We start from the raw sequence: 24,728 nt of genomic DNA, 5'->3' as shown, positions 1-24,728 counted from the left end.
ACCCTGCTAGATCACTAGGCAGAAAGAAATGACCGTGAGTCACCATGGCAGAGGGTGGGGACCTGGGGAGTGCCCACGGTGCTCCCAGGGCAAGGATGAATATGATGGAGAACGGGCCTTCTTAAACCCAGAGGGAAGGGGTAACTCTTGAGGGAGGGTGGCATCCATGGAAAGGAAGAATGATAGACACACCAGAAAGGCTTTAGAAGTTTCTGGAAAAAGCCAGTTAGGAACATCAGACTAGAGACCTTAAGACTAAAACCCTATTAGGTTTGTTTTTTTCCCCTACAGACTGTGTCTGAGTTTACCATGTTTGTGATCTCTACCCTCTTTCCCTCTCCTATAAAGAGTAATCTCTTAAATCTATGAGTTCTAATTTGAAGGCTGAGGCCTCTAAGGATCCATCAGGCTTCCTAAATCTTAGATCCATCTGGACCTTTTTGGAAGGAGTAAAAAGAGACAGGCTTCACTCCTGCCCCAATGGCTACCCAGTGACCCCCAAGCCTATATGTTGAATAATTAAGTTTCCTCCACAGAAACCTTTAACGCATCTGTGTTAATATTTTAGTCTATGACTTCCTCATTCTTTTTCAGATGTCCTACACTCCCCTCTCCTACACTTGCCAAATTGTCCCCAAATTTCCCTTTGGTATTTTCAATTGAGATTCCACTGCATTGAAATTATAGATTAATGTAGGATGAACTGACATCTTCAGAGTGTTGAATCTTCCTCTCCAAGACCAGGATGAAGCTTTCCATTTTTCTTAACATTGTTTTTGTTCCTGAATCAGCCTTCGTTCATAGCAGGTGCTCAGGCAGGGGAAGGGAAGAGGGGAGTCCTACTTCAGGGCCAGTCTGTGTCCTTCAGAAAGAGCAGTGGGTGGCGTCCCTGGGGCCCTGATCATCCGGAAGTGGGGTAGGGGGCCCAAGGGGGGCAGCTCAGGAATTGGGGCCTAACAGGAGGTATTCAAGGTCTCCTAAAAAAAAGTCCCCTGCCCAACCCCCCTCCACCATTCACTACATGCACACAGCAAGGCTGGGAGGTTCTGGGAACAGTAGGGGTAACCTGCCCCGGGGGGGGGGGGGGGACAGTCTGACCGGGCAGGAGGGCAGTGCACAATCCGTCTCAAGGGGAAGTGCAACAGGGCCCTAGGGGCCCCCACAGGCAACCAGGCAGTCATCACAGCCAGGGCACGTGCTAGGCTTGTGCTTCTCTTTTTATTGTTTCTGTCCAGAGCCCCTGCTGCAGGGGAGGGGCAGGCACAGAGGGGGGCACCCCTCCCCCTGCCTGAGACCGCTCTCTGCCTCTCTCCTCTCCTCTCTTCTCCAGCACCTCTCCCACCCTCTCTCCTTCCAAATCTCCTGCTCCCACATCTGGCACCTTCGGGGGTTCCCTCTTGCAGCCCCTGCTTTCTAAGCCCACCGTGGGAAAGGAAGGGGCTTTCAAGCCCCCATTCCCACAGGGGCTAGTCTCCCAGTCACCTGCCCGGCTTGTTGGGGAGGCTGCCCTTTCTCTCTGACCCAGGCTAGGGAGTAGGGATAAGGAGGTCCATAGGTTCCATCCTGATCATGTGGGGTCACAACACCCTGCCCTGGGGCCCTCTCCAAAGCCAGAGGCTAGAGCCTGAGGTCACAGAGGTAGGAGGGGCAGGGGCACTGCTCTGCCTTGGCTCCATCCTGGCCCTGCCCAGCACACCCTGAGGGCAACCAAGAGCCAGGCTCACTCATTTCCAACATCCAGGACTCACACGGCTGGGGCTGCCTGTGCCTGGGCAGGGGTGAGCCGTGTCCCCTGGAGGGGCCATGAGCAGTGGTCAGTGAGCAGGGGTCAGAGGCTGTGAGGGGAGCACTGTGGCTGGGTGTGGTGACCTGGGACGGAGGGAGGCTGGCTTCAGGAGGCAGTGAGGACAGGGGCGAGGGTGGTCTCTGATGGCAGAGGGGTCTCTGGCTTTAGAGCACCTCGTGTTGCTGCTGTGTGGCCTCACTGACGACCTGGGGAAGAAAAGAAGCCCAGTGCAAACCAGTGCTGGCAGGAGAATGGAGCCCCAATCCTGGGCTGCCCCCCAACTCCAACAGGACCCTGTCTCCATCCGGGTGAGGCTTAAACCAGCACAGCCGGTGGAAGGCACCTGGCTGACAGCCTCATAGACATACCCCATAGCCCCCTGCCTCCCTCCATGGGTAAGGGGACCAGACAGATGGCTCACCTCCCCATCCCGGGTCTCAATGGTCTTGATCATCACCGTTTTCTTGGTATGGACCTCAGAACCCCTTTGCTCAGGGCTTGTTTCTGCAATAGATGCAAGCACATACTCAGCCTGACCAAGTCGAGGCCTGGGCCAGTCCAGGGACTAGGTGTCCATCCCTGTTTCCAGGGGATGGAGTCCAGAAATCTCCTACCCCTTTCAAGATGGGCCTGTTACTTCTTCAGCAAGACTTTATCACCTGAGCCCAGCATCCAGCAGGTGGCTCTGCAGACGCTGGGGCCAATCTCACGGCTGAGATGGGCTCAGGCTCCAGCTGTGGGCCGATTTTGGAGGGTGGGGGACCCCTGAGGCCCCAGGCCACCCAACATTCCCATTCCTCACGCACCTCCTTGCTCCCTCTCTACCCCTGGGCTCCAACACAGCCCTGCGTGAATTTGTACCCTGAAAGAACCCCAAACCCAGCATCAAGACTCTCTTTTGGTCTTGGTTGGTACCCAGCCCCCTTTCAGACTCCAGATGAGTAAACCGTGTCTTAATGAAAGAGACATATACAGAAGTTAGCTACTGATTCATTGTGCTGGTGGTGAGTCACTTGCCCCTCGACGCCTCAGTTTCTTCACTGTGAAACAGTTACAGCGATACTTGCACTATCATGGCCACCGAACGATTGATTTAAAAAAGCCTCAAGCAGCTTCAGTTGCAAGGCTTACCCTTGGGTGTCTGCATAAACTACCAACTGAAAAAAGAGGTTCTGAGTTTTATAGGGCGGGTCAAATTTAGGTCCTGGGTGTTATGGGTTTGGTGTTCATGAATCTCTGAAGCAAGCAACCAGCCTGTGATGAACACTGTAACTCGGTGGAGCGCTGCATGTATTTTTCCCGATGGAAAAGAACGTCGAAGATATAAAAGGTTTGATCTAGGAAAGGCACTGCTGCCAAGGACTCTGACTTGCTTTCCTAATGTATCATTATAGCGTGTTTTTCTGCTCTCTGGGGTTGGAAAGCCACTCGATCTGCATATTCCTAATGTCAGAATGGCAGAGTGCCCTAGGAGCTCGTTCTTTTAATTGTTTGGCTTTGCTAAGGTTTGGCTTCATTGTTTTAAACATGCATCCAACATCTTGCTCCAGCAAACTGGAGGTGTTCAACAGGCAGCTGGGGGTAGGGGTGGAAGTGGTAAGGGATGCTTGGCAATTTGCCACACAGACAATGGCTGGTGGGTGCCTTGTAGCCTGGGGTGTATGGTTCTAGATGCTTTTGCTGCCAGACCCCCCAAGGACACCCTTGGTCCCTTCAGAGGTTGGGTATATTGAGAACATCTCTCTGATAGAAGGTGCCTCTCTCTAAACTTCCCCACCCACCTGCAGCAGCCTCCTTTCTCTTTCTGGAACCGTAGCCCTGTCCCCACGGCTCCATCCTCCTTTCCTGGCTGGACTTAGACAGTGCCCATGCTCGACTCCTGCCCCCACCACCCAGCATCCACCAACCAACACACACTCACCTCGGAAGTTGAGAGCAGAGAAGGTCTGGATGGGGATGTTGATCCTGAAAAGAGAGACACCAAGTCCCCAAAGGGTTAGAACCCCCCATCTCTCCCTGTGACCCCCATCAAAGCTTGCCCATGTCCCCTCTAAAGACCATGGTCAGCTGTCCCTGTCTCACTGACCTCAATACTCCCACTTTCATGTTACTAAGGGCATGGGGTCAAAGGTCAAGTACAGCTAGCTCAGAAACTGTTCCTTCTGGAAGGATAACAATTCCATCTCTGACTTGCTGGCCTGAAATCAGTACCACCAACCCCACTGCCCTCTCCAGTTCACCACAATTTCCTTCTTCAGGCACTGCAGGGTGTAATAGCAGCTGTGGGCAACATCCATCATGTATGCTCACCCTCCAGCCAGGCTGGGAACCTCCAGCCCACCCACCGGAGGGCAAGAGCCAGGGTAAATGCCATCCCCGTTTATGCCTAGTGCTGGGAGAATGCCACATGACTTGAGCCACCTTAAAAGGTCATTATATGTAGATGTAATTCTATGAAATCTGGAATCTCTCTGTGTTAAGTCTATGTATCTAAACATGTCTGCTGATTTTTTAAAACCTTAGATATTACCATTTTTATGAGTATCAATAGGCGTCATTTTTTTTGAGCAGTTGACCTGTTTTAAATTGAAGTTAGATTTATATACAGTGAAATACACAGGTCTTTAGCATACAATTCAGTGAGTTCTGATCAGTCGACATCCATGTAACTACCAGTCTAAATCAAGATATATAGCATTTCCGGCGTGCCTGGGTGGCTCAGTCGTTTAAGCATCCAACTCTTGATTTTAGCTCAGGTCATCATCTTATGGGTCGTGAGCTCGAGCCCCTCGAGCTCACTTGGGATTCTCTCTTTCCTGCCCTCTCTGCCCCCCTCCCACTTGTGCTCTCTCTCTCTCTTTCTCAAACAAACAAACAAGCAAACAAACACTTTTAAAAAGATGTATAGCATTCCCATCACCCCAGAAATTTCCCTCACATTGACTTCTAGTCGTATGTCATTTTCGGTATCTAGAGGTTAAGTTGCTCTGAGCACGTCATGCTGTCTTATCCTCTGAGCGTGTGTGTGTGCAAGTGTTTGTACACGTGTGCGTGTGTATGTGCACGTATGCACCCTCAGCACACGAGTCTCTGCACTCTCCTTCTTAGCCTGTGTCCCAGGCTCTCCATTTGTCTCTCTCTGCCCCCTCCCTTTTCTTCCTCATCACCCCCTACTATGCTTTCATCTCTCCCTTGACTGGCAGTAACATTTTATTACTGGTGGCTGAACACAGTTTTATGCTGCTGATTCTTAATTCTGACAGTAGATGAGGGAATACTTATGTTTCTCTTTTTATAAAAGCTATTAATTAAATCACTTTTACCCAGGTGGCCTTGGTTAATTCTCTGCAATTAGTGGTGTGGTGGCCTCGTGTATAAAATTATTTCCAGATCTTGCTAAGGTGATCCTGAGCCCCCCTCCCAGGGCAGGAATGGGCGCCTCAGCACTCCCCAGAACCCCACCACCAGCCCGGGCCTCGCCCCTCACCGGCTTTCCTCGCCCTCCAGCAGCTTCCGGTAGGTGGCGATCTCCACGTCTAGGGCCATCTTGACATTGAGCAGGTCCTGGTACTCGCGCAGGTGGCGGGCCATCTCATCCTTGAGGTGCCGGATCTCTTCTTCCAGACGTGCGATGTTGTCCTGGTAGCCACTGGCCTCACTGGCAAAGCGGTCTTCCAGCTCCCGCATCTGCCTCATTAGGGAATCGTTCTGCAGGAGAGGGACGCCCAGGTCAAGAACAGGAAAGGGTGGGCACTAGGGACCCGGCATGGGGAGAGACACAGCCTCAGAGCTAGGACGCAACCCCCGATGGTCAGGTCCAGGAGTTGGCAAACTCTTCTGAGCTAGGGGACCCTGAACTCAGGTGAAGTCTCATGTGGAAACCCCGAGAACAGAAGCGATAAAAGGAAGCATCAGTGTTCATCCTCTCCACCCCCACGTAGGAGCCCCATGACTCCTGAGAGTCCAGCTGAGAATCTACCCATCTGTTTTCATCCCTGTGGTAGATTTAAAGAGACAGAGGCCCAGAGAGGGTATGTGATGGGAACCAAGGTCACAGAGTGAGAATGTGAGCTATAGGCCTGAAGGCTTGGGTCGGGCAAGGTGGCCAAGGACTCACAGTGCCCTTGAGGGCATCGATCTCACAGGTGTAGGACTGGATCTGGTGTCGGTACTCCATCATCTCCTGCTTGGCCTGGCGCAGGGCATCGTTGTTCTTGTTGGCTGCCTGGGTCAGGTCGGACACCTAAGGGTAGGGAGGGGCATGAGATGAGTAGGATGCAGGCAGGGATGGCGAGGGACAGGGGAGCATGGAGACCCTGGCTCACCCTCCTCCCCATGGATATAGCACAGGAAGCATCTCCAAACAGGCGGGGAGGGGGACAGAGGGGCCAGAGCCCCTGGACCAGGTTGCCCACCTTTGACTTGTACCATTCCTCAGCTTCTGAGATGTTCTTAGCCGCAATGGTCTCATACTGAGCCCGAATGTCCCTGAGGGCGGCGGTGAGGTCTGGCTTGGACATGTCCATCTCCACCTGTACTTGTTGTTCCTGAAGTTGGGCCTGTAGCTCTCGGATCTCCTGCAGGATACAGCTGGGCTTCAGTGCTCAAGGGCGTGTCCCAAGCCCCACCCACACAGCACCCTCTCAACCCCGTTCCCAGAGCCTTGCCCTGCCCCCCATCCCTTCCAGCTCCTCTCACCAGGGTCTAAAGACCCCGAAGAGGAAGGCTGAGGGCATACCTCCTCATGCACTTTCTTAAGGAACGCGATTTCCTCGTTGAGAGACTCAATCCTGCGCTCCAGGTCAATTCGAGCTAGAGTAGCGGCATCCACATCCTGCAAGTGAACAAGCAAGAGGGACAGGGTCACTGAGGACCCAGGCAGGGCAGAGGGAGACCGGGGATCACATGGGGTCAGAAGGGTAAGGTTACTGGGGGACCAAGAGAGGGCTCACCGCTCGGAAGGCAGCCAAATTGTTCTCTGCTTCTTCTTTCAACTGAATCTCTTCTTGCAGCCTGGCCGGAACAGACAGACAGAAAGTGACCGTTGGTGGGGATAAAGCCGGCAGTGGAGATGGCTGGGTGGGGGCTGCCCAGGGAGTGGGGCTCAGGACACGGTGTGGAGGCCTGGCTAGAGGGTAGAGACAAGAGGCCCCGCCCACCCAGGGAGGCACAGGAAGTGGTCCAATTTCTTCCCCAGGAGCCACACCCCGGAAGTCTATGTCCCCACCGGATTGTGACCTCCCTGGGATTAGGAACTGTGTCTATTTTATCCACAGCCATGTTCCTGGTTCCCAGCCCCAGCCTGGCCCATGTAGGCACTCAATTACTGTCTGTGCCCCGCGGTAGGACAGTGATTCTGCTCACTTGAGCTGTCAGAAGCAGGACCTACTAGTACTTGCTCTGTTCTTGTCGCCTTTTCTTCCAGGAAGCCTGACCAAGCCCACCATCAGGTCCTCCAAGCTTTCTGGGGGCTGCAGCTAGCTCCCTCCCTTTTCCTCTAGCTTATCCACTTCCTCCGTGAGATGTCACAGCCTCAGCCGGGCACAAGGACCAAGATCTGCTGTCTACCCACCTCCCCTGGGCCTCATTACAGACGACCTGAGAGCTGCCACTTGGATTCCCCAGCCCCTGACTCTCCCAGCCTGCCCCCACCTTCCTTGTCTCCTATCAACCTCCCCTCTCCCTCTGACTCAACCCCAACCCCCTCCCTCCACTCCTCTGCCTGTCCCCCCTCAACACCACCCCAGCATCTTAAGGTGCTTCCAGGAGGCTGTCTACAGGGCCCAGGCCCCTCATTTGCACCCCCAGGAGGCTGTCTACAGGGCTCAGGTCCCCCATTTGCACCCCCAGGAGGCTGTCTACAGGGCCCAGGCCCCTCATTTGCACCCCCAGGAGGCTGTCTACAGGGCCCAGGTCCCCCATTTGCACCCCCAGGAGGCTGTCTACAGGGCCCAGGCCTCCCATTTGCACCCCATGATGTCCCCAAGGAAACTCCCCCTTTTCAGAGTGAGAGCACGAGGGAGAGACCTGGAGTCCCTCTCTCCTCTGAGGACACCGTAGATGACTGTCTCCCCCAAGTGGGGGAGGGGGAGGGGAGGGAGGAGAGGGGTCCCCGGCACCCAGGGGCAAGGCAGGTCCTGACAGCTGTGTCTCAGCCCCCAGGCCTCGCCTCCCTCGCGCCCGGCCCACGGAGAGGGGGTCTGGGAGCGCCGCGTCCTCACTTGGCCTTGAGCCGCTGCAGGTCGTCCAGCAAATTGTCGCGCTCGACGTCGACGCGGGCGCGCTGGTTGGTGAGCACCTCCACCTGGCGCCGCAGCTCGCGCAGCTCCTCCTCGTAGATCTCGGCCACCCGGGTCGGCTCGCGGCCCTTGAGCCGGTTCACCTCGGCGGCGAGCGCCGCGTTCTGCTGCTCCAGGAAGCGCACCTTCTCGATGTAGTTGGCGAAGCGGTCGTTGAGCTCCTGCAGCTCCACCTTCTCGTTGGTGCGCGTGGTCAGGAACTCCTGGTTCACGGCGTCGGCCAGCGAGAAGTCCAGCAGCTCGCCCGCGCCGTAGGAGGAGGCGGGGGGCACGCGGGTCGCCCCCAGCCGGCTGGCCCGCAGCGCGCCCAGGCCCCCGGCCCCGCCCGACGTGCGCGACACCTGGTACACGCGGGACGTCACCGAGCTCGCGGAGCCCTTGGTGCCGAAGCTCCCGCGCGGGAACACCGGCGAGCTCAGCGGGGAGCCCAGCGGGAAGCCCGCCGCCCCGCCGAACCTGCGGTGGTAGGAGGAGGTGAGCTGGCTGGACGAGTAGGCCTGGCTCATGGTGGCGGCGCGGGCGAGGCTGGGCGGCACGGAGGCGGCGGCGGCGGGCGGCGGGCGGCCGAGAGTGGTTGCGTCGAGGGGAGACAGGGCCCCTTAGCCGTCCCGCACTATTTGTATCCCTCCTGACATCAGCCCCCGCCGCCCCTCCCCTGACAGCTGCAGGATCCCGCTGTCCTGCCAGGAAGGGCGGCCGCTGGCGTGGGGGCGGGGAGGCCGGCGCCCCTCCGCCTCCTCCGCAGGGTGGGAAGGGGCCCCTAACAGGAGTGGGACAGGCTGGAGGCCCTCGGAGGGCAGAAGACGGGCAGGCCTGCCAACCCCTTCACCGGGGCAGCAGAGCATGTCTGGAGCCCCTAGACAGGCCTCTTTCAGTTTTCAGTCCTTGGGGGCCTGAGAGGTGGGGGGGGGGGGGGGGGGGGGGGGGGGGCGGATAGTCAGGGGAGAGAGTGGGTAAGAGGCTTCCACTTGGTTTGAGGGTGTCCCTTTTGCTCTAAAGAGAGACTTTGGGTCATTTCTTGAAGGAACAAGGCCTATTCCCAAGAAAGGCTCAAATCACCTTTTCTCCCCCTAAAGATTGTCTAGAAGTGACAGAGGTTGGGGAGGGCTCGGGCAGAGACAGCCCACCAGCCAGGCACCCAGGAAGAGGATCTCTAGGCAGGCAGGGTGGGGAGAGGGCCCCAGGGTGGGGGGTGGGGGGCAGAGAACCATCCTGGCCAAATCCCGCCTGCTCCTGTATATCCGCCCGCACCAGGGTTCTAGCCCTGAGCCTCAGTTTCCCTCCTGGCTAGTCTAGGCCCTTCCCCCCTCCTCTTCAAGCTAGGGCGGAGCCTCAAGTTTATAAACAACAGGGTGATTTCCAGAAAGAGTCTAGTGCCCTCTCCGTTTCCAGTTGCTATGTACTCTCACCCCCGCCCACCAACTTCACCTGCTTCTGCCCCCTTGTGCCCACCCCCACCCCTTCTCTGATTCATCCCCCCACTCACATCCCCCACACCCACATACACCGGGGGTTTGTGTTTTGTCAGGAGCCACACGTCCACCCAGCCATCTCTCTGGCAGCAACAGCTGCCAGCCCTGACATACCAGAGCTGGTATTTATAGAGGAGAATGCCTCAATCCGGGAAACAAGCGCACGGGAAAGGCGCTCAGCGGGGGGGCCGGGTACCTGAGGAGGCATGGGTGTCAGATGGCCAAGGAAGGTTTGGGGTGATACGCCCCAATTAGTTCCCATCCCCCGTAAGGCTCCAAGCCCCCCGCAAGAATGGAGTCACACAGAGGACCTGTCCAGTCCGTCATAGCTCCCCGTCCTCAGGGTACAGGTACTGGCCGACCTCTGAGGACATCCTCACTTCTCCATGAGCACTGGCTGCCTCCCTACATCTCCACCTGGCACTTTCCAGGCCTCTCTTAGACCTGACCCTTCCAGAATGTAAACTTCAGAAATAGGGCGCTGGTCCTGCCTTCGCTTTGCCCTCACCAGTGGGCCTAATTACCCGCAGGCAAGTCCTTCTCTGTGTCCTCCACTATAAAGTGGAAATAGTCACACACACACACACACACACACACACACACTCACACACACACACACATAATCAAATAAAGTGGAAATGGTCAGCCTTGCCACATCTACCCGTCTACCCAACAGGGGTTTCAAGAGGCATGGGTAGGGGCGCCTGGGTGGCTCAGTTGGTTGAGCATCTGACTTCAGCTCAGGTCATGATCTCACTCTTTGTGGGTTTGAGCCCTTCATCGGGCTCTGTGCTAACAGCTCAGAGACTGGAACCTGTTACAGATTGTGTCTCCCTCTCTCTGCCTCTCCCCCACTCATGCTCAAAAATGAATAAATGTTAAAAATTAAAAAAAAAAAGAGGCGTGGGTAACAACATGCAAATAATACCTTACACAGCACCCACTGCGTGCCATGCTGCTGGGCACTCCCCACCGCGACCCCCAAACCTCCAACAATCCTATGAGGTGGGAACTAGTATCGGTCCCATTTTATAGCTCAGGAAGCTGAGGCAGTCGGACTCCGGAGCTGTGCTTTGCCCCCAGACTGGATGTGAATGAGCCAGGTGAACTGTAAAGGGCATTTCAAAGCCTTTCCACACTAAGTATCTAATTTTTACCCAAGAGACAGGCCTATGGGGAGTTCCAGATATTCTTATCCAGGCCTGGAGTCAGTGCAAGCTGTTGTGCTCTGGTTATTTTTGTGTCTTGTCTCCCAAACTAGATTATAGGCTCCTGGAGAATTTTAGAGACCGTGTGGATCCTTAGCATATCCTAGGCAACAACTGTCCTTGTTGTCATTCAAACTAGCCTGCAAGTTTTCTTTCCCCATTCTGTTATTTTGGTAACAAATGCTACACACTTACACACACACACACGCACACACACACGCACACACACTGCACATGATGGGTGGACAGATTACTCGGTTCCCAGCCAGGATTATAAACTGTATCTCTCTGACTGCAGTGATTGGCTCAACGGGTGACCTGGACCTGAGAAGAGCCAATCAGAGACCTTCCCTAGAATTTATAGCTGGAACAGGGATTGCTGAACTGGAGGCTGTGACAACCATGTTTTCTGCCCAGTGGGGTCTTTCTGCACTAGGAAGAAAGGACATTCTAGAAGAAGCAGAGACACCTCAAGAGGAGAGTGTCAGCCCCTGGGGCCCTGGTTCTGCAGTTCTTCCCTCAATGTGAGCTCCGCCAGTGTCTTTCCTGACTTTGGGGCCAATAAACTTTTCCTCTTTTTTTTCACTTAAGGCACTTGGTGCTGGCGTCTGTCACTTGTAGCCAAAACATTCCTATTGTAGGAGACTGTGCACCCATTTCCTAGGGAGGACAGAACATTTTTGGGAGTCCTCTCTGTGAACAGTCTCCAGACCACATAAGGAAATTGCCCTTCAGACAAGCCCAAGATCTCAGTTCCTTGGTGAAATGAAGCAGAAAACAAACAAATAAATTATGTCACCTATTCTCTACTCAAAACCAACATCTACCAGACTTGGCTCTGAACCACTTGGGGCTGTTTCCAAACTTCAGTTCCAACCCCGAGAATTTGCTACCATGGAGGACAGCAAAACAACACCAAGTCTTGGACAGCAGGTGAAAGAGGAGTGCTCCAAAACACGTTCTGAACTGGGCAGCACCTCTGGAGTAAGTTTCGCCTCCCCGGGGGACTAGTTAGACTTGGACACACTAAAAATAATAATAACTTAACTGGATGGGTAATGTACTTGGCACAAAATTCAAGCGGTCCCCTTCTGTGGGTTGGTTGCCTTTTCACTCTGTTGATCATGTCTTTTGATGCACAAAAGGTTTTCATCTTGATGAAATCTGATTTATCTATGTTTTTTTAATTCCCTGTGCTTTTGGTGTCATAGTCAAGAAATCACTGCCAGATTCAATGTCATGAATTCCACCACCCACATTTTCTTCTATGAGTTTTACAGTTTTATGTCCTTGATATGTTTTGAGTTCATGTTTGTCTGTGGTGTGAGGTAAGGGTCCAACTTCATTCTTTTACATGTGAATATCCAGCTTTTGTAGCACCATTGGTTGAAGACTGTCTTTCCTCCAATGAATGGTCTTGACACCCTTGCTGAAAACCATTTCACCATATTTGTGAGGATTTATTGCTGGGCTCTCTATTCCATTGGCCTATCTCTCTGTCCTTATGACAGTGCCACACACTTTGCTTTCTGTACCTTTGTGATAAGTTCTGAAATCAGGAGGGGCACCTGGGTGACTTAGTCAGTTAAGCCTCTGACTTCAGCTCAGGTCTTGATCTCACAGTTTGTGAGTTTGAGCCCCGCGTTGGGCTCTGTGCTGACAGCTCAGAGCCTGGAGCCTGTTTCAGATTCTATATATATCTCTCTCTCTGCTCCTCCCCGGATCACGCTCTGTTTCTCTCTCCCTCTCAAAATTAAGTAAACATTAAAAATAATAATAATAAAAAGAAATAAGAGAAAGAAAGAAAGAAATTAGGAAATGTGAAGCCTTCAACTTTGTTCTTTTTCAATGTGTTCTGGCTATTCAGGGTCCCTTGAGATTCCAAACGGATTTTACAATGGATTTTCCCATTTCTTCAAATAATATTTGTGGGATTTTGACAGGGATTGTATTGAATCCATAGGTCACTTTGGGCAGTATTGACAGCTTAACAATATTAAGTCTGACAATCCATGAATATAGGATGTCTTTCCATTTATTTGTGTCTTCTTTAATTTATGTCAGTAATGTTTTATAGTTTTCGGTGAACAAGTCTTATGCCTCCACCGTTATGTTTATTCCTAAGTATTTTATTCTTTTGATGCTATTATAAATGAAATTGATCACTTGGGATTTCCCCTTCATTCTGTAAATGTACCATATTAAACTGATTGATTTTCCTATGTTGAACATCCTTGCATTCCAGAACTAAGTCCCACTTGGTCGTGGTATATAATCCTTTGAATATGCTGCTGAATTTGGATTGCTAAACTGAATTTGTTTAAAAAATGTTTTATGTTTATTTATTTTTGAGAGAGCTAGAGGGACAGAGTGCGAGCAAGGGAGGGGCAGAGAGAGAGGGAGACACAGAATCCGAAGCAGGCTTCAGGATCTGAGCTGTCAGCACAGAACCCAAGGGGGCTGAAACTCACAAACTGTAAGATCATGACCTGAGCTGAAGTTGGCCATTTAATGATTGAGCCACCCAGGCACCCCTAGAGTTTACATCAATATTCATAAGGGATATAGGTCTTTAGTTTCATTTTCTTGTGTGTCTTTGTCTGGCTTTGGTATCAGGGTAATTCTGGCCTCATACAATGAATTAGGAAGTATGCCCTTCTCTTCAAATTTTTGGGAGAGTTTGAGAAGTATTGGTGTTAATTCTGAAATATTTGGTAGAACTCACCAGTGAAGCCATCTGGGCATGCTCTTTTCTTTATTGGAACATTTTGAGTCATTCTACTTAATAACCTCATTTGTATTTCAATGTATGGATTTGCCATAATTTGTTTAGCCAAGTTTTTATTGCTGGGCATTTATACTGTCTCCATTCTTTTCCTATGATAAACAGTGCTGCTATGAACATCCTGGAGACACTTTTCAATTTGTAAATTTGGATAAGCTATTTTAAAAAAATAGTCACATTATTTTATGGTCATGGGTCTTAGCTGAGCTCATTGATATTGGAAATGGGAAGATCCCCTATGACAGACCATTTCATTCAGCATTTGTCAGGGAAAAAAGGGAACAATTTGTAAACTTGTGTATATGGTCCAGTGTCTTGTACACTGGGTGTTATCAATACATTTTGTCAAAGAAGAAAGTCAGTCCTGCTTTTGCTTGAAATCTTCCCAGATCTCCCTGACCTTGGAGAGCCTTGGGAGCTTGAGGTTGGAGGCAACTTCAAAGGTCACGAGGTCAGCCAGTCCAATGTCCTTACTTCTCAGTTAAGGTGGAAATCTCTCTGGTGTCTCCAGCAAGCATGGGTCCTGCTTGAATCCCTCCACTGCCTGGGAACTCGGTGTCTCCAGGCAGCCTGTTCCATTCCACTAAAGTCACTGGGTACCTAACACATCTCCGTCATGGACGGTGGACAGCTATGCTGTTAGAAGACATTTCCTTAAGGGCACCTGGCTGGTTCAGTCAGTATAGCATGAGGCTCTTGATCTCAGGGTCATGAGTTCAAGCCCCACATTGGGCATGGAGTCTACTTAAAAAAAAAAAAATACACACACACACACACACACACACGTATATACACATATGTATGAAAACATTCCCTTATATTTGAACCTGCATGATGTGTCTCTGCTGTGCTCTTACTCTACCTGGGAGCCAAGCCGAGCGAAAAGAACCCCACTTTCACAGATCAAGTATCTGGGGGCAGTACTCCTTCCTCTTGGAGACTTCACCTGTTTTACCATTTTCCGTTTCTCCCCCTTCCCTGAGCTAACGAACCAGCAAAACCCAAAGTCATCACAGCCTCCAAGGCTGCGCAGGGCCGGTCCTGGCCGAGCTCAGCTCGCTGGCTTTTCCTTCGGGCTCACCTCACTTCAGCCACACTGTCCTCTTTTCTGTTGGGTGACGCTGTGTGGACGGCTGGTTGGATGACACTGCCAGGCTCTTTCCAGCCTCCAGACCTTTGCATTTGCTGTCCCAGTGTCTGGAGGGCTCGTGGATGCCGACCCAGAGTGACGCCCACCTAGTGCTTGTAGATATGGAGGCAGATCTCTGAACCTCACAGTGGGCTCCCTGGAACAAAAGGGTCCTGGCTGCCCATAGGACCTCCCAGATCCCATAGATGGCACGGATGAGGGGTCAGGTGGCTGGCCTTGGTGGGTGGCTGGAGTGGGGACGCTAACCCAACCAGCCTGGGGCATTTGGATTGAGGAAAAACTGAAAGAGGGCAAAAAAGGGAGAACCAGAAGCCACTCCCCCATCTTGCCCTGTCTGGGAGCACCTCACTACCCCAAGTGCGGCCCAGGGCCCCAGGTGGGAGACAGTGCTGATGCCTTCCCACAATGCACCCTTCCTCCACCCACCGACCCTTCATGGCTTGCCCTTGGCCCCTTTCTCCTGGGCCCACTCCCTCCCCCTTTGTTTTCCAGCTGAGCGTGTTGGGCTTCTGTCCGGAGCTGGGCTGGTCCAGGAGACAGCCATTGCACGAGAGCCTTGGGGACAGTGTGGCAGGTGTGAACCCTGGAACCTCGGCCCTTGCTTCAGCTTTCACACTTGGTAGGGAGGTAGGAGGCTCAAGCATGGGGGTGTGGGTGTGGGGTGGTCAGCCAGAGGATGACACAGGTCTTCATCCTGGGGGTTCACCAACTAATCATCTGGGTGACCTGGGCAAGTCCCATGTGGCCCTGTCAGGCCGAGGTGTGAAAGGGGATCAGGCCAGGTCACCTTTGAGGTCCCCTCAGCCTCTGAGACCCTGAGTCTCTGGGCCAAGGGAGCGGGAGCAGTGAGGGCTCCCCCGCTGAGCCCTTGCTCTCTGGTGCCTCCCTGCCCTTCCATGCGGCACCTCCCCCCCATTCCTCTCAGCTCTAGTGGCTGCTTAACCTCCACGGGCTGCTGAGGAGGCTGGAGTGACTGTAAAAGGGAAGGAATGTCCAGAGGCAATTGTTTCTTCCTGATATCACGAGGGGGAGGTTGAGTTGGGGGGCCCCGCAGCACGGTGGCGTCAGGATTCTCCCTGAAACTCCTCTCTCTCACGCTGCCCTTCCCCAGGCCGGCCGCCACCCAGCCTTGTCTGCCACCCTCGGCCGCTCACTGGCTCCAGACCTTCAGGCCACAGTCTCCCTCTCCCTGTGACCCCAGACTGTTTCCTGAGTCCCTGGCTTCACAGGCACTCCCACCTCCAGTCTCACAAATCCCTCCTCCACCTCCGCCTCATCACCCCCACACCCCCGACCCAGCTCCTTCCCCGGGGAGGCCCCACAGCTCAGCTCCAACCCCCTGCCTGCCCCACACTCCTTTTACAGACATGCAACGGCTGAGGGTTTTCTGCCAAAGTAGGAGAAGTCTGAGGCCCATCTCACCTCTTCCCAGCCCCCAGCTTCTACCAAATAGGACGCTTTGCCGGCTGGAGGGGGGTGGGGTGGGGCTGAGCTCCAAAGGGGAGGGGCCGCGGAGATGGCGGAGGTGAAAGTGCGAGCATCCGGGGACCTTCAGGTGGCACTCGCAGGGGTTGGAGATGGAGGAGCAGAGGGTGGGGACCAAAGTCAAGACGAGAGAAGGAGAAGGGGCTCCAGTAGCATTAGGGGAAGGTCCCCCAGGCCTCCTGATGTGCAGAGGGCAGCATAGGGCTCGGAGTTGGGAGGCCAGAGGCCTGGGGCCAGGTCGGAATAAGCTGTGTGACCCCACTCTTAAGTCCTTTCTCTGGGTCTCAGTTTCTCCTTGCTTAGAGTGAAATATCCTGGACGTCCCTCCCTACTCTGCCCCAGGGAGAGGAGTGAGAGGCCTTTTTCTTCTGAATCAAAGCTTCGGTGCCTCCCGGGGCAGCCCGGTTGGGAGCCTCTCAGACTCACCATCAGTCGGGACCCAGCTCCCTGGCACAGCCCCAGAATGGCCCCAGTCCCATGATGAGACGTGGCTACACCAGCCCGCAGAAATGGGATCAGCGTCCTTCTTAGACGTACGTTCTCCCTACCCTCCTGTTCCTTGCAACCTCTGGGTGCTCCTGTCTTCTCTCTCCCCGGGGAGGGGGGGGGTGTCCTGCCCAACAAAACAATGCAGCCCCCGTGTCCTGGGCCGGCTCTCAGAGTCCCAGTTCAGCTCTCTCCCCAGCACATTTACCAGCACTTTGGAGGGGATACCTCTAAACTTGTCCAAATGGCTCCCAGGCTTTGCCATTTCCTGAAGAGACAGAAAGGGGGCAGAGGAGCCCCCTTTCCCCACACAGGCGTGCACACACCCCCCAAGGAGCCCCCAGGCAGAAGAGGAGAAATGCTCTTTGACCACACTAGGGTGTATCTGGGTGGAAGAGAGGAAGGGGTCTGAGAACTGGGGTGAATGGTGTCAGGAGGAGTCAGGAGCCCCCAAGATGGGGTCCTATGGGACTCAGCCCTGCTCCGACCTCCATGCATGATTTCACAGGCTTCTTCACCTGCCCATGGATTCATACCCTAGATCACCTCTCAAGGGCTAACTCTAATCCCTCTGCTGAAATGCAAGCCCCTTCTTTCTTTCTTAGAATTTGACCAGATAGAGAAAGGCAGCTTCTTCTCTTCCCTGGAATTCTGGCAGGTTCTTAGTGCCATCACTCAGTCTCTCCTTCCCTGATTCATCTCCATTCCTTTCATCTTTCCTCATAGGCTTTTTTGGTTTCAGTCCCTCCAGTTTGGTCATATCTCTCTGTCCTGGGCCCTTTCCAGGTTTCCTACATCACTCTGAGGTTGTGGAGTGCTTTAAACAGGGCCTGAGCAGGCTGGCAATGACCTCACATGGCCACTATGCACAGTTGCTATCTATAGCCTTATAGGATCATCCTCCTCTTCCTCCGGCCAGCTAAGTCACAGTCATCTTGGGGTCTACTCTGACCCTAGGGCCTTCTCTGCCAGTCCAGACCACAGCCCACCCCAGCACTCTGAGCTGTTCTAGCTGCTGAGCGGGATGCCTTATTCTTCAAACCATCCAAGTACACAGTGGAAGTAAGTCTTGGGTCCCAGAAGATATCCCTTCTCGGACCTTCAGTGTTTTTACAGCCCCTGTCCTTCATCCATCTATCTTCTCACACCTGTCCAGATAGCCAGCCAACGGCCTAAATTCCATTTGACCCCACAGAGATATGGGTAAGGGGGTTGGGGATTTGGGGAGCAGCTGTGGGACCACTGCCTGGGGTCAAATTAGATCTATCACTCTTGAGCCCTTCTATTGGATCTATCACTCACTTCGCCCTTCTGGGCTTCAGTTTACTCATCTGTAAAGTGGGGATAATAGTTACTTCCCAGTGTTGTGAAGATTAGAAGTAGATTTTATATGGCAGGTGTCCAGAATACCATGCCCAACATAACTACCAGTTATGGAGCACCTACTGTATATGAGGCATGGTTTTCTGGACACCCACCATATAAAACCACCATATCTCCAATCCTTACAACATCAGAAGTAACCATTATCTTCATTTTGCAGTTATGGATATTAGACTCAGAGAGGTTAAGGAAGTTCTCTAAGGTTGCATAGCAAGTAAAAAACAAAGTCTGGGTTGAACCTTAAGTTGTAATCTCCTAGAAACCCAGCTCATTTCTCTGTGTCTCTAAGGCTTTGCCTCAGATTGACTTGGCAAGCTCAGCTCTAGGCCCTTCCTTTTTTTTTTTTTAAACTCAGCCCTATCCAGCGATCTCCACTGAAAAGTCCCTTGTCTCATAGGGGGCAAGTCCTTCCCAAACTTCCACCCTGCCCCTTTCCCCAACCCCACTGCCCTCCAGAAAGGGGACTGGTTTTGGAGGGGGCAGTTTTTAGGGAGTCAGGCCCCATCAGCAGACGAAGTCTGGCCTCCATCCCATTGGACCTGGGGACCCTGAAGATATACCATCTAGGGAATAAAGAGGCCGGTGGGGGTCACTCTGCTCGGTGCCAACCTCATGCCAGCCAGGCACTGGGGCTCCCCTGCCAGATGGAGAGGATCCCCTAAATGCACCCTGGCCCCAGACTGCCCCCAGCTGGCCTGGGAGCTGGCCTCAGGCAGAAGCAGGCACCATTCTGTCCAGAGCTGCCTGAAGTAGTGGGACTGGGGGCTGGGCTGGATCCTAGGGTCCAAGGTCAGCTGCTGGGGATTCCCACTGCCGCAGCTCTCAGGCCCCAGAGCCACCCAGAGATGTCTCAGATCCAGCCCCCTCCCCAGCTTTAAAGATCCTGAGAGACAATTTGTTGAGAACAGAGCACTGGAGTTTTTTCTCTGTACTCAAAGCAGTCAGAACCCCACCCCCAACTGTCCCAAGGAGCCGCCCTGATGCCCCTTCCCCATCCAGCCTCGAAGAGATGGGCCAGGCTCTCTCTCGGCCCTTCTCCAGGCTCCCCAGCCACCCTGGGGAACCAGAATAGACCACTGACCACCTGCCCTGGGAGCCGGGAGGGGCCACAGCTGGTGCTGCCAATCAGGCAAGGGGGGGTGTTGGAAGGAGGGGGGGCGCTGGGACTGTGAGGGTGCTCCTCTGTTTTGTGCAAGGAGCTCTCCACCAACACCCTACAAGCAACAATGCCTCCCACTTCCCAGCCCCAAGGCTTGGAGTGCCAGATACCCTCTCAGGAGGGGCTTCAGACTGTCTCCACGCCCAGCTTCTTCCCCTTCTCCCTCCTCTCCAGGCCATTCCTCCTACCCCACCCCCAACTGTCAGGTCTCACTCCATGGTCTCTCCACCCCAACCCTCTGGTCTCTAGGTCTCTGCCCCCACCCCTCCCCCAGCTCCCGCTGAGTGAGGATGCCCTTGCTTGGTGACCCCACATTCCAGTTACCCGGGTCAGAAGGGCTTCCTGCCTGGTGTGGGATCCCTGCCCCCACCCTTAGCTCCCAGCAGCCTCTTCGGGCCTTGGCCAGCTGCTGGCCCTTTGCAGTCCCCTTCTCAGACACCTCCCCCAGCCCCAGGCCCAATTTAGCTCCTTTAATCTTCCCTGTAATCCAATCCAACCATTTCCTAAGCACACACTGCACTTCCCCAATGCCAGTCCCTGGAGAGGGGTGGGGGAGGGTGGCCTCAGCTCTACCCCACACAGGAGCACCCCCACTCCATCTAGGCACCCCTGCAGTGCTGCTCTTCTTCCCACCTCCAAGAGGCCCCCTGGGAAGCTCCAGCCTCTGCCATCTGGCCTCCTCACAGCACTGCCAGCCTCAGACTAGCCTGACTCCTCACCTCACTTTCCCACCTCTAGGCCTTTGTTAATGCTCTCCCCTCTGCCTGGAACACCCTCACTCGCCTCATGCATTTCTTCCCAAGGAACCCTTAGCCCTCCCCTCTCCAGGCCAGCTCCAGCCCATTTCCCAAATCTCAGATTACAGGCTCTGGGACCAGACTGCCTGGGTCCCTAATCCCAGCTCTGCCTCTTACTGACCTTGGCCAGATTGCTTCCCTCTCTGAGGCTTTTCTTTCCTCATCTGTAAATGGGGATCATAACAGTGCATACCACAGAGGGTGGCTCGGAGGATTAATTGAGTTACTCTATGTAAACAAAGTGTTCAGAACAGTTCTGGGTAGATTGTAAGTGCTATTTAAGCATTAAATGAAAATTATCTTTTTCTGCCTTATATTCCAATGACCATTTCCTTCAAGACACCCGTGAACTGTGAAACACTCCATTTATTTAATAACATCATTTCAGGGGGAAAAACATTACTGTATGAAATGTACAAATTGTAAGCCATCTTCCAATTTCGTGTATGTGCAAATGGTTCGGTAACAATATTTGTGTTGAGAACATATTCTTCTCTATGCTTCTGCTCTGCCAGTCCCCTTTGCTGCTACGTGTGCATTCATTTTTGTTTAAAGTAACCTCTACACCCAAAGTGGGGCTTGAGCTCACAACCCCAAGAGCAAGAATCTGGGGTCGCATGCACTACTCTTAGGGCCAGCCGGGCACCCCTGTGCATTTGTTGATGACGGTCAGGTCACAGGGCTTGGATTCAAGTTCTTACTCCCAAATGATACTTAGCTGATCCAACTTAATTCTTTTGCTTCATTAAGCCTTGATTTTTCCTACACAGCCAAGATGACTCACAATTGTAGTGAGTATTAAATGAGATAAGATATATTTTGAGGTGTTAACACTGTATTGGATATTCAATACAAAAGAACTGTCATTCATTATTGGGATGATTTAAAAAATCATCTCGCTGAAGACCGGAGAAGAGCTGGTATTTCAGGATCGAAGTGCCCTCCAGTGGCCATAAGGGAAAACTGCAGGCTTCCTCATGAGCTTGGTGCACTCTTCCTTTGCTGTCCCAGGAATGAACTCAGCCCCCACCCCCACCCCCCAGCCAGGCTTATCCAACCCTTCTGGAATTCGTCACATTATCTTTCCTTTTACAGAGGCTTTAAGGGGCTTTAAAGAAGTACTTAATAGGATAAGAGACCAGGGACAGAGCTTTAGCCCAGGAAGGGCTATAGCCTGGACATAACGCTATGCTGTCTCTCAAAACTTGTGGGCCCAGAGCCCTGTGGCAGAAAGGTAGGATGGTGGAATGCTGTGCGCTGGGCATCAGTTCTCCTCTGACCTGGACACTGGTATCCGGCCCGTGAGAAACCTTTCCTGCTGCCCCCATCTAGAAATCCAGCACAGACCGAGTATAGCCCATTCCAGGTATCTGCTTCTATGCTTTGACAGATTTGTCACTTATTCACTTATGCACCCTTCCTCCCTCCCTCCCTCCCTCCCTCCATCCTTCAGTATTTACTGAACACTGACTGTGTACCAAGCTTCCCGTCCTAGGTGCTGGGGTTAAAAAGATCAATCCAGCACAGACACAAACACAGCCCCCAAGAGTTGTTCACAATGTCCCAGACACCACATGCAGAGTTAATCCTTCCATTTGAGTGTTTACAGCTTCTCTGTTTGGCTGAGTGGGAGAGCAGAGGCAGGAACAGCCGATCCAGGCTGCCTGGTTTCCCCTGATGAAATATGTGCCTAATGGAAGCTTTGTCTGGCCAGGTTTGGGGGCTGACTTCCCCCTCCTGAGCCACACAGCTCCTCTGAGAACTCCTCTCCATCTCAAACATTGACCAAACCCCCAGCTCCACCTGCCTCAGTGTCCCTGATCTCCCCTCCCTTCCCCCCCCACTGCCCTCTGCCCAGGGCCCAAATTCCCCGTGCTGGGAATCAGGGAGGGGTGATGGGGGCCGCCCTTGCAATGGGTGGCCTGAATAGGGATTTTACTTACCTGATACTTAGCATCCAAACCCAGATCACTGGCCACATGTGGCCAACTCTGCATTGTCCAGGATTGAGAGAAAAGAGCCTTATTCTAGAGTTAATGCATGGGAGGGTGACTGGAAGCACCCAAGGTTCATCTTTTGGGAGGATGACAAGAGGGGAGGAAGCGCCAGGGTGATGTGTGCATTGTTCCTGGGACTCTGTCACCTCCCTGAGCTGTCATCCTCCCTCCTTCCCTTTGTGATCAAACTTCTCAAATGTCTTCCCATCCCTTCCCACCCCCTTGCTTGCTCCTAATCATTCCAATTCCTCAGAATTCTCACCAGCCACCTTAGCACAGGTTACTGGTTGACTGCTGGGTCCCCTCCACTCCTAAACCAGCCTAATAGAAATGAATGAGAGCCACACATGTATCGTTTTAAATGTTCTAACAGCTATATTTTTATTTTTTAATATTTATTTATTTATTTTCAACGAAAGAGAGAGGAAGGGGAAGAGTCCCAAGCAAGCTCCATGCTGTCAGTGTGGAGCCGGATGTGGGGCTTGATCTCACGACCGCAAGATCATGACCTGAGCCAATATCAAGAGTCAGATGCTCACCCAACTGAGCCATCCAGGCGCTCCTCTTTTACCTTTTAAAATGTGGGTGCGATGGGGTGCTTGGTGGCTCAGTCATTTGAGTATCTGATCTTGATATTGGCTCAGGTCATGATCTCGAGGTCGTGAGATCAAGCCCCACATCTGGCACCACACTGACAGCATGGAGCCTGCTTAGGACTCTCTCTCTCTCCCTCTCTCTCTGCCCTTTCCCCTGCTTGCACTCTCTCTGTCAAACAGACATTAAAAATATTTTTTCATTTTTTTCATTTTGTTTATATTAGAGAGAGAGAGATAATCCCAAGCAGAACCCCAAGCAAGCATGGGTGTGGGTGTTGGGGCGGGGGGATGTGGGGGCGGGGGGATGGGGTTGTGAGGGCGGGGGTGTGGGGAGGTGGGGGCGTAGGGGTGGGAGTTGGGGGGTGGGGCCAAGAGCGGCTGCCCCCAGGGCTCTGCGCCCCACCCCACCCCTGCCCTCATTTCAGCAGCACCCGGGGTTCTCAGGCACGCGCGGGTTTGCGAACCCTGCGTCTGCTTGATCCTAAGACCCTGGGATCATGACCTGAGCCGAAATCAAGAGTCAGATGCTCAACCGACTGAGCCACCCAGGAGCCCCTTAAAAAAATGTTTTGTTTTGTTTTAATTTAATGTTTTATTAGTTTCTGAGAGACAGAGAGAGAGAGAGAGACAGCATGAGCAGGGGAAGGTGAGAGAGAGAGGGAGATACAGAACCCAAAATCCAGGCTCTGAGCTAGGTGTCAGCACAGAGCCCGTCGCGGGGCCTGAACCCCTGAACCGTGAGACCGTGACCCGAGCTGAAGTCGGATGCTCAACTGACTGAGCCACCCAGGTGCCCCCAAAAAATGATTTTTAAATAAATAAAACATAAAAGAAACAGGTGATATTAAATTTAATAACATAGCATTTTAACCCAATGTATCCAAAATTTTACCATTTCAACATGCAATTGGTATCTTAAAATCGAGATCTACTATACATTGTTTCATCAGCTGATGTGTATATTACGTGTAGCAGTGCTCAATTCAGATGAGCCACACTTCAAGTGCTCAGCAGTCACACATGGCTGGTGGCTACTCTACGGGGTCGGCACACACACTTTCATTATGTGTGGCTAATCACCCCTCCCCCCATGTCCTGTCTCCCCCTGGGTCAGAGCCTTCATTTCATTCATCCCTGTAGCTCCCATGGCACATTAAAGCTGCGCCCCCTCCCCCAGGAGGCCCTCCAAGCATGTTTGTTGATGGGAGTGAGCGTTGGGGATTGATTTTTGTGGTTTAGTTATGGCTGTAAATGGTGTTTTATAGATCGCTTCTATAGATGCACCCTGCTGCAATATTAGCAGAAACAAACGGCCGTGGTTGTCAGCAGAGGCAGCAGCGGATGCCTCCAGGCCGATAGGGCTCCCTGACTCAGGCTGGGGAAATCCCACCAGACCATATACCATTTCTCTGGCTTAAGAGCCTTCATTGACACAGCATGAGCCTGCCTGCAAGCCTGTCTCCGTAGACCTTGACTATAGCCCTTGACAGGGTGCATTACACAAAGGATGCGTCTCCAGCATCCCGCCGCCAGGCTGGGATCTCCTTGGGGCAGAAAAGGAGTTATCTGGGTCGACAAGAGCCAGATCCACGGCAGATGTACAAAGCATGCCTGCAGAGTGACTAAGTGGATGGAGAGCAAAGCCTCTCATTCATGTATTCATGCACCCCCAAAAACGTTTATTGAGCATTTGCATGTATCAGGCACTGTGCTAAGCACTGGGGGTTCAGCAGTGGAAAACAGATGTGGGCCACACCCTCGTGGAACTGACCTTCCAGTTGAGAAATGGGATAAACAAGTAAACATGTGAAAATGAAATAATCAGCACACTGACCTGGGAAGGGAAGCAAAGGGGCCCAGATAGAGAATGAGAGTGGAATTCTTCAAGCAAAGAAGAAAGTCTGTCTGTAGCTTCCATGGATGACCCTCCATGCCCAGGTCAGAGGTCATCACTTAGACATCGGCCACTCTCGGCCAGCCTGAGACTTGGTGCTGTGAGGGCATTTTGTTTCAGCTTGCATTGATGATGTCACAATGGGCTCTATGGGGACAGTGACCTGTGAGTTGCTGCAGAAGGGCAGAGACAAGGGGAGGAGCTGGCAAAAAGGCAGCAGAGACTCCCACC

The 24,728-nt window shown here is 52.9% G+C and overlaps 1 protein-coding gene across 1 annotated transcript; it reads right to left on the bottom strand.

The window, feature by feature from the left end:
- Nucleotides 1–1,302: 1,302 nt before the first annotated feature.
- Nucleotides 1,303–8,658, bottom strand: DES (desmin). The gene is made up of 9 exons (XM_039216698.1): nt 8,008–8,658; nt 6,739–6,799; nt 6,525–6,620; nt 6,202–6,363; nt 5,904–6,029; nt 5,274–5,494; nt 3,708–3,751; nt 2,208–2,290; nt 1,303–1,992 (listed from the first exon to the last, which is right to left on the bottom strand). Exons 1-9 carry the CDS (start codon nt 8,589–8,591, stop codon nt 1,951–1,953), a joined length of 1,419 nt encoding a protein of 472 aa, XP_039072629.1. The 5' UTR covers nt 8,592–8,658; the 3' UTR covers nt 1,303–1,950.
- Nucleotides 8,659–24,728: the final 16,070 nt, after the last annotated feature.

Source organism: Hyaena hyaena, unplaced genomic scaffold (genome assembly GCF_003009895.1).
Source record: "Hyaena hyaena isolate Hyena2069 unplaced genomic scaffold, ASM300989v1 scaffold_650, whole genome shotgun sequence".
Classification (NCBI taxonomy): domain Eukaryota; kingdom Metazoa; phylum Chordata; class Mammalia; order Carnivora; family Hyaenidae; genus Hyaena; species Hyaena hyaena.
The sequence above is the reverse complement of the archived record's forward strand: the minus strand, read 5'-3'. Positions and strand labels throughout refer to the sequence as shown.

Bases quoted from the DNA above. Each gene is read 5' to 3' on its own strand.
- DES (XM_039216698.1), bottom strand. From the start codon at position 8,591: ATGAGCCAGGCCTACTCGTCCAGCCAGCTCACCTCCTCCTACCACCGC. The intron at 6,364-6,524 runs GTATGCCCTCAG...TGTATCCTGCAG, and splicing joins TTAAGAAAGTGCATGAGGAG to GAGATCCGAGAGCTACAGGC. The intron at 3,752-5,273 runs GTGAGGGGCGAG...CTCTCTTTTCAG, and splicing joins CTGGAGGGCGAGGAAAGCCG to GATCAACATCCCCATCCAGA.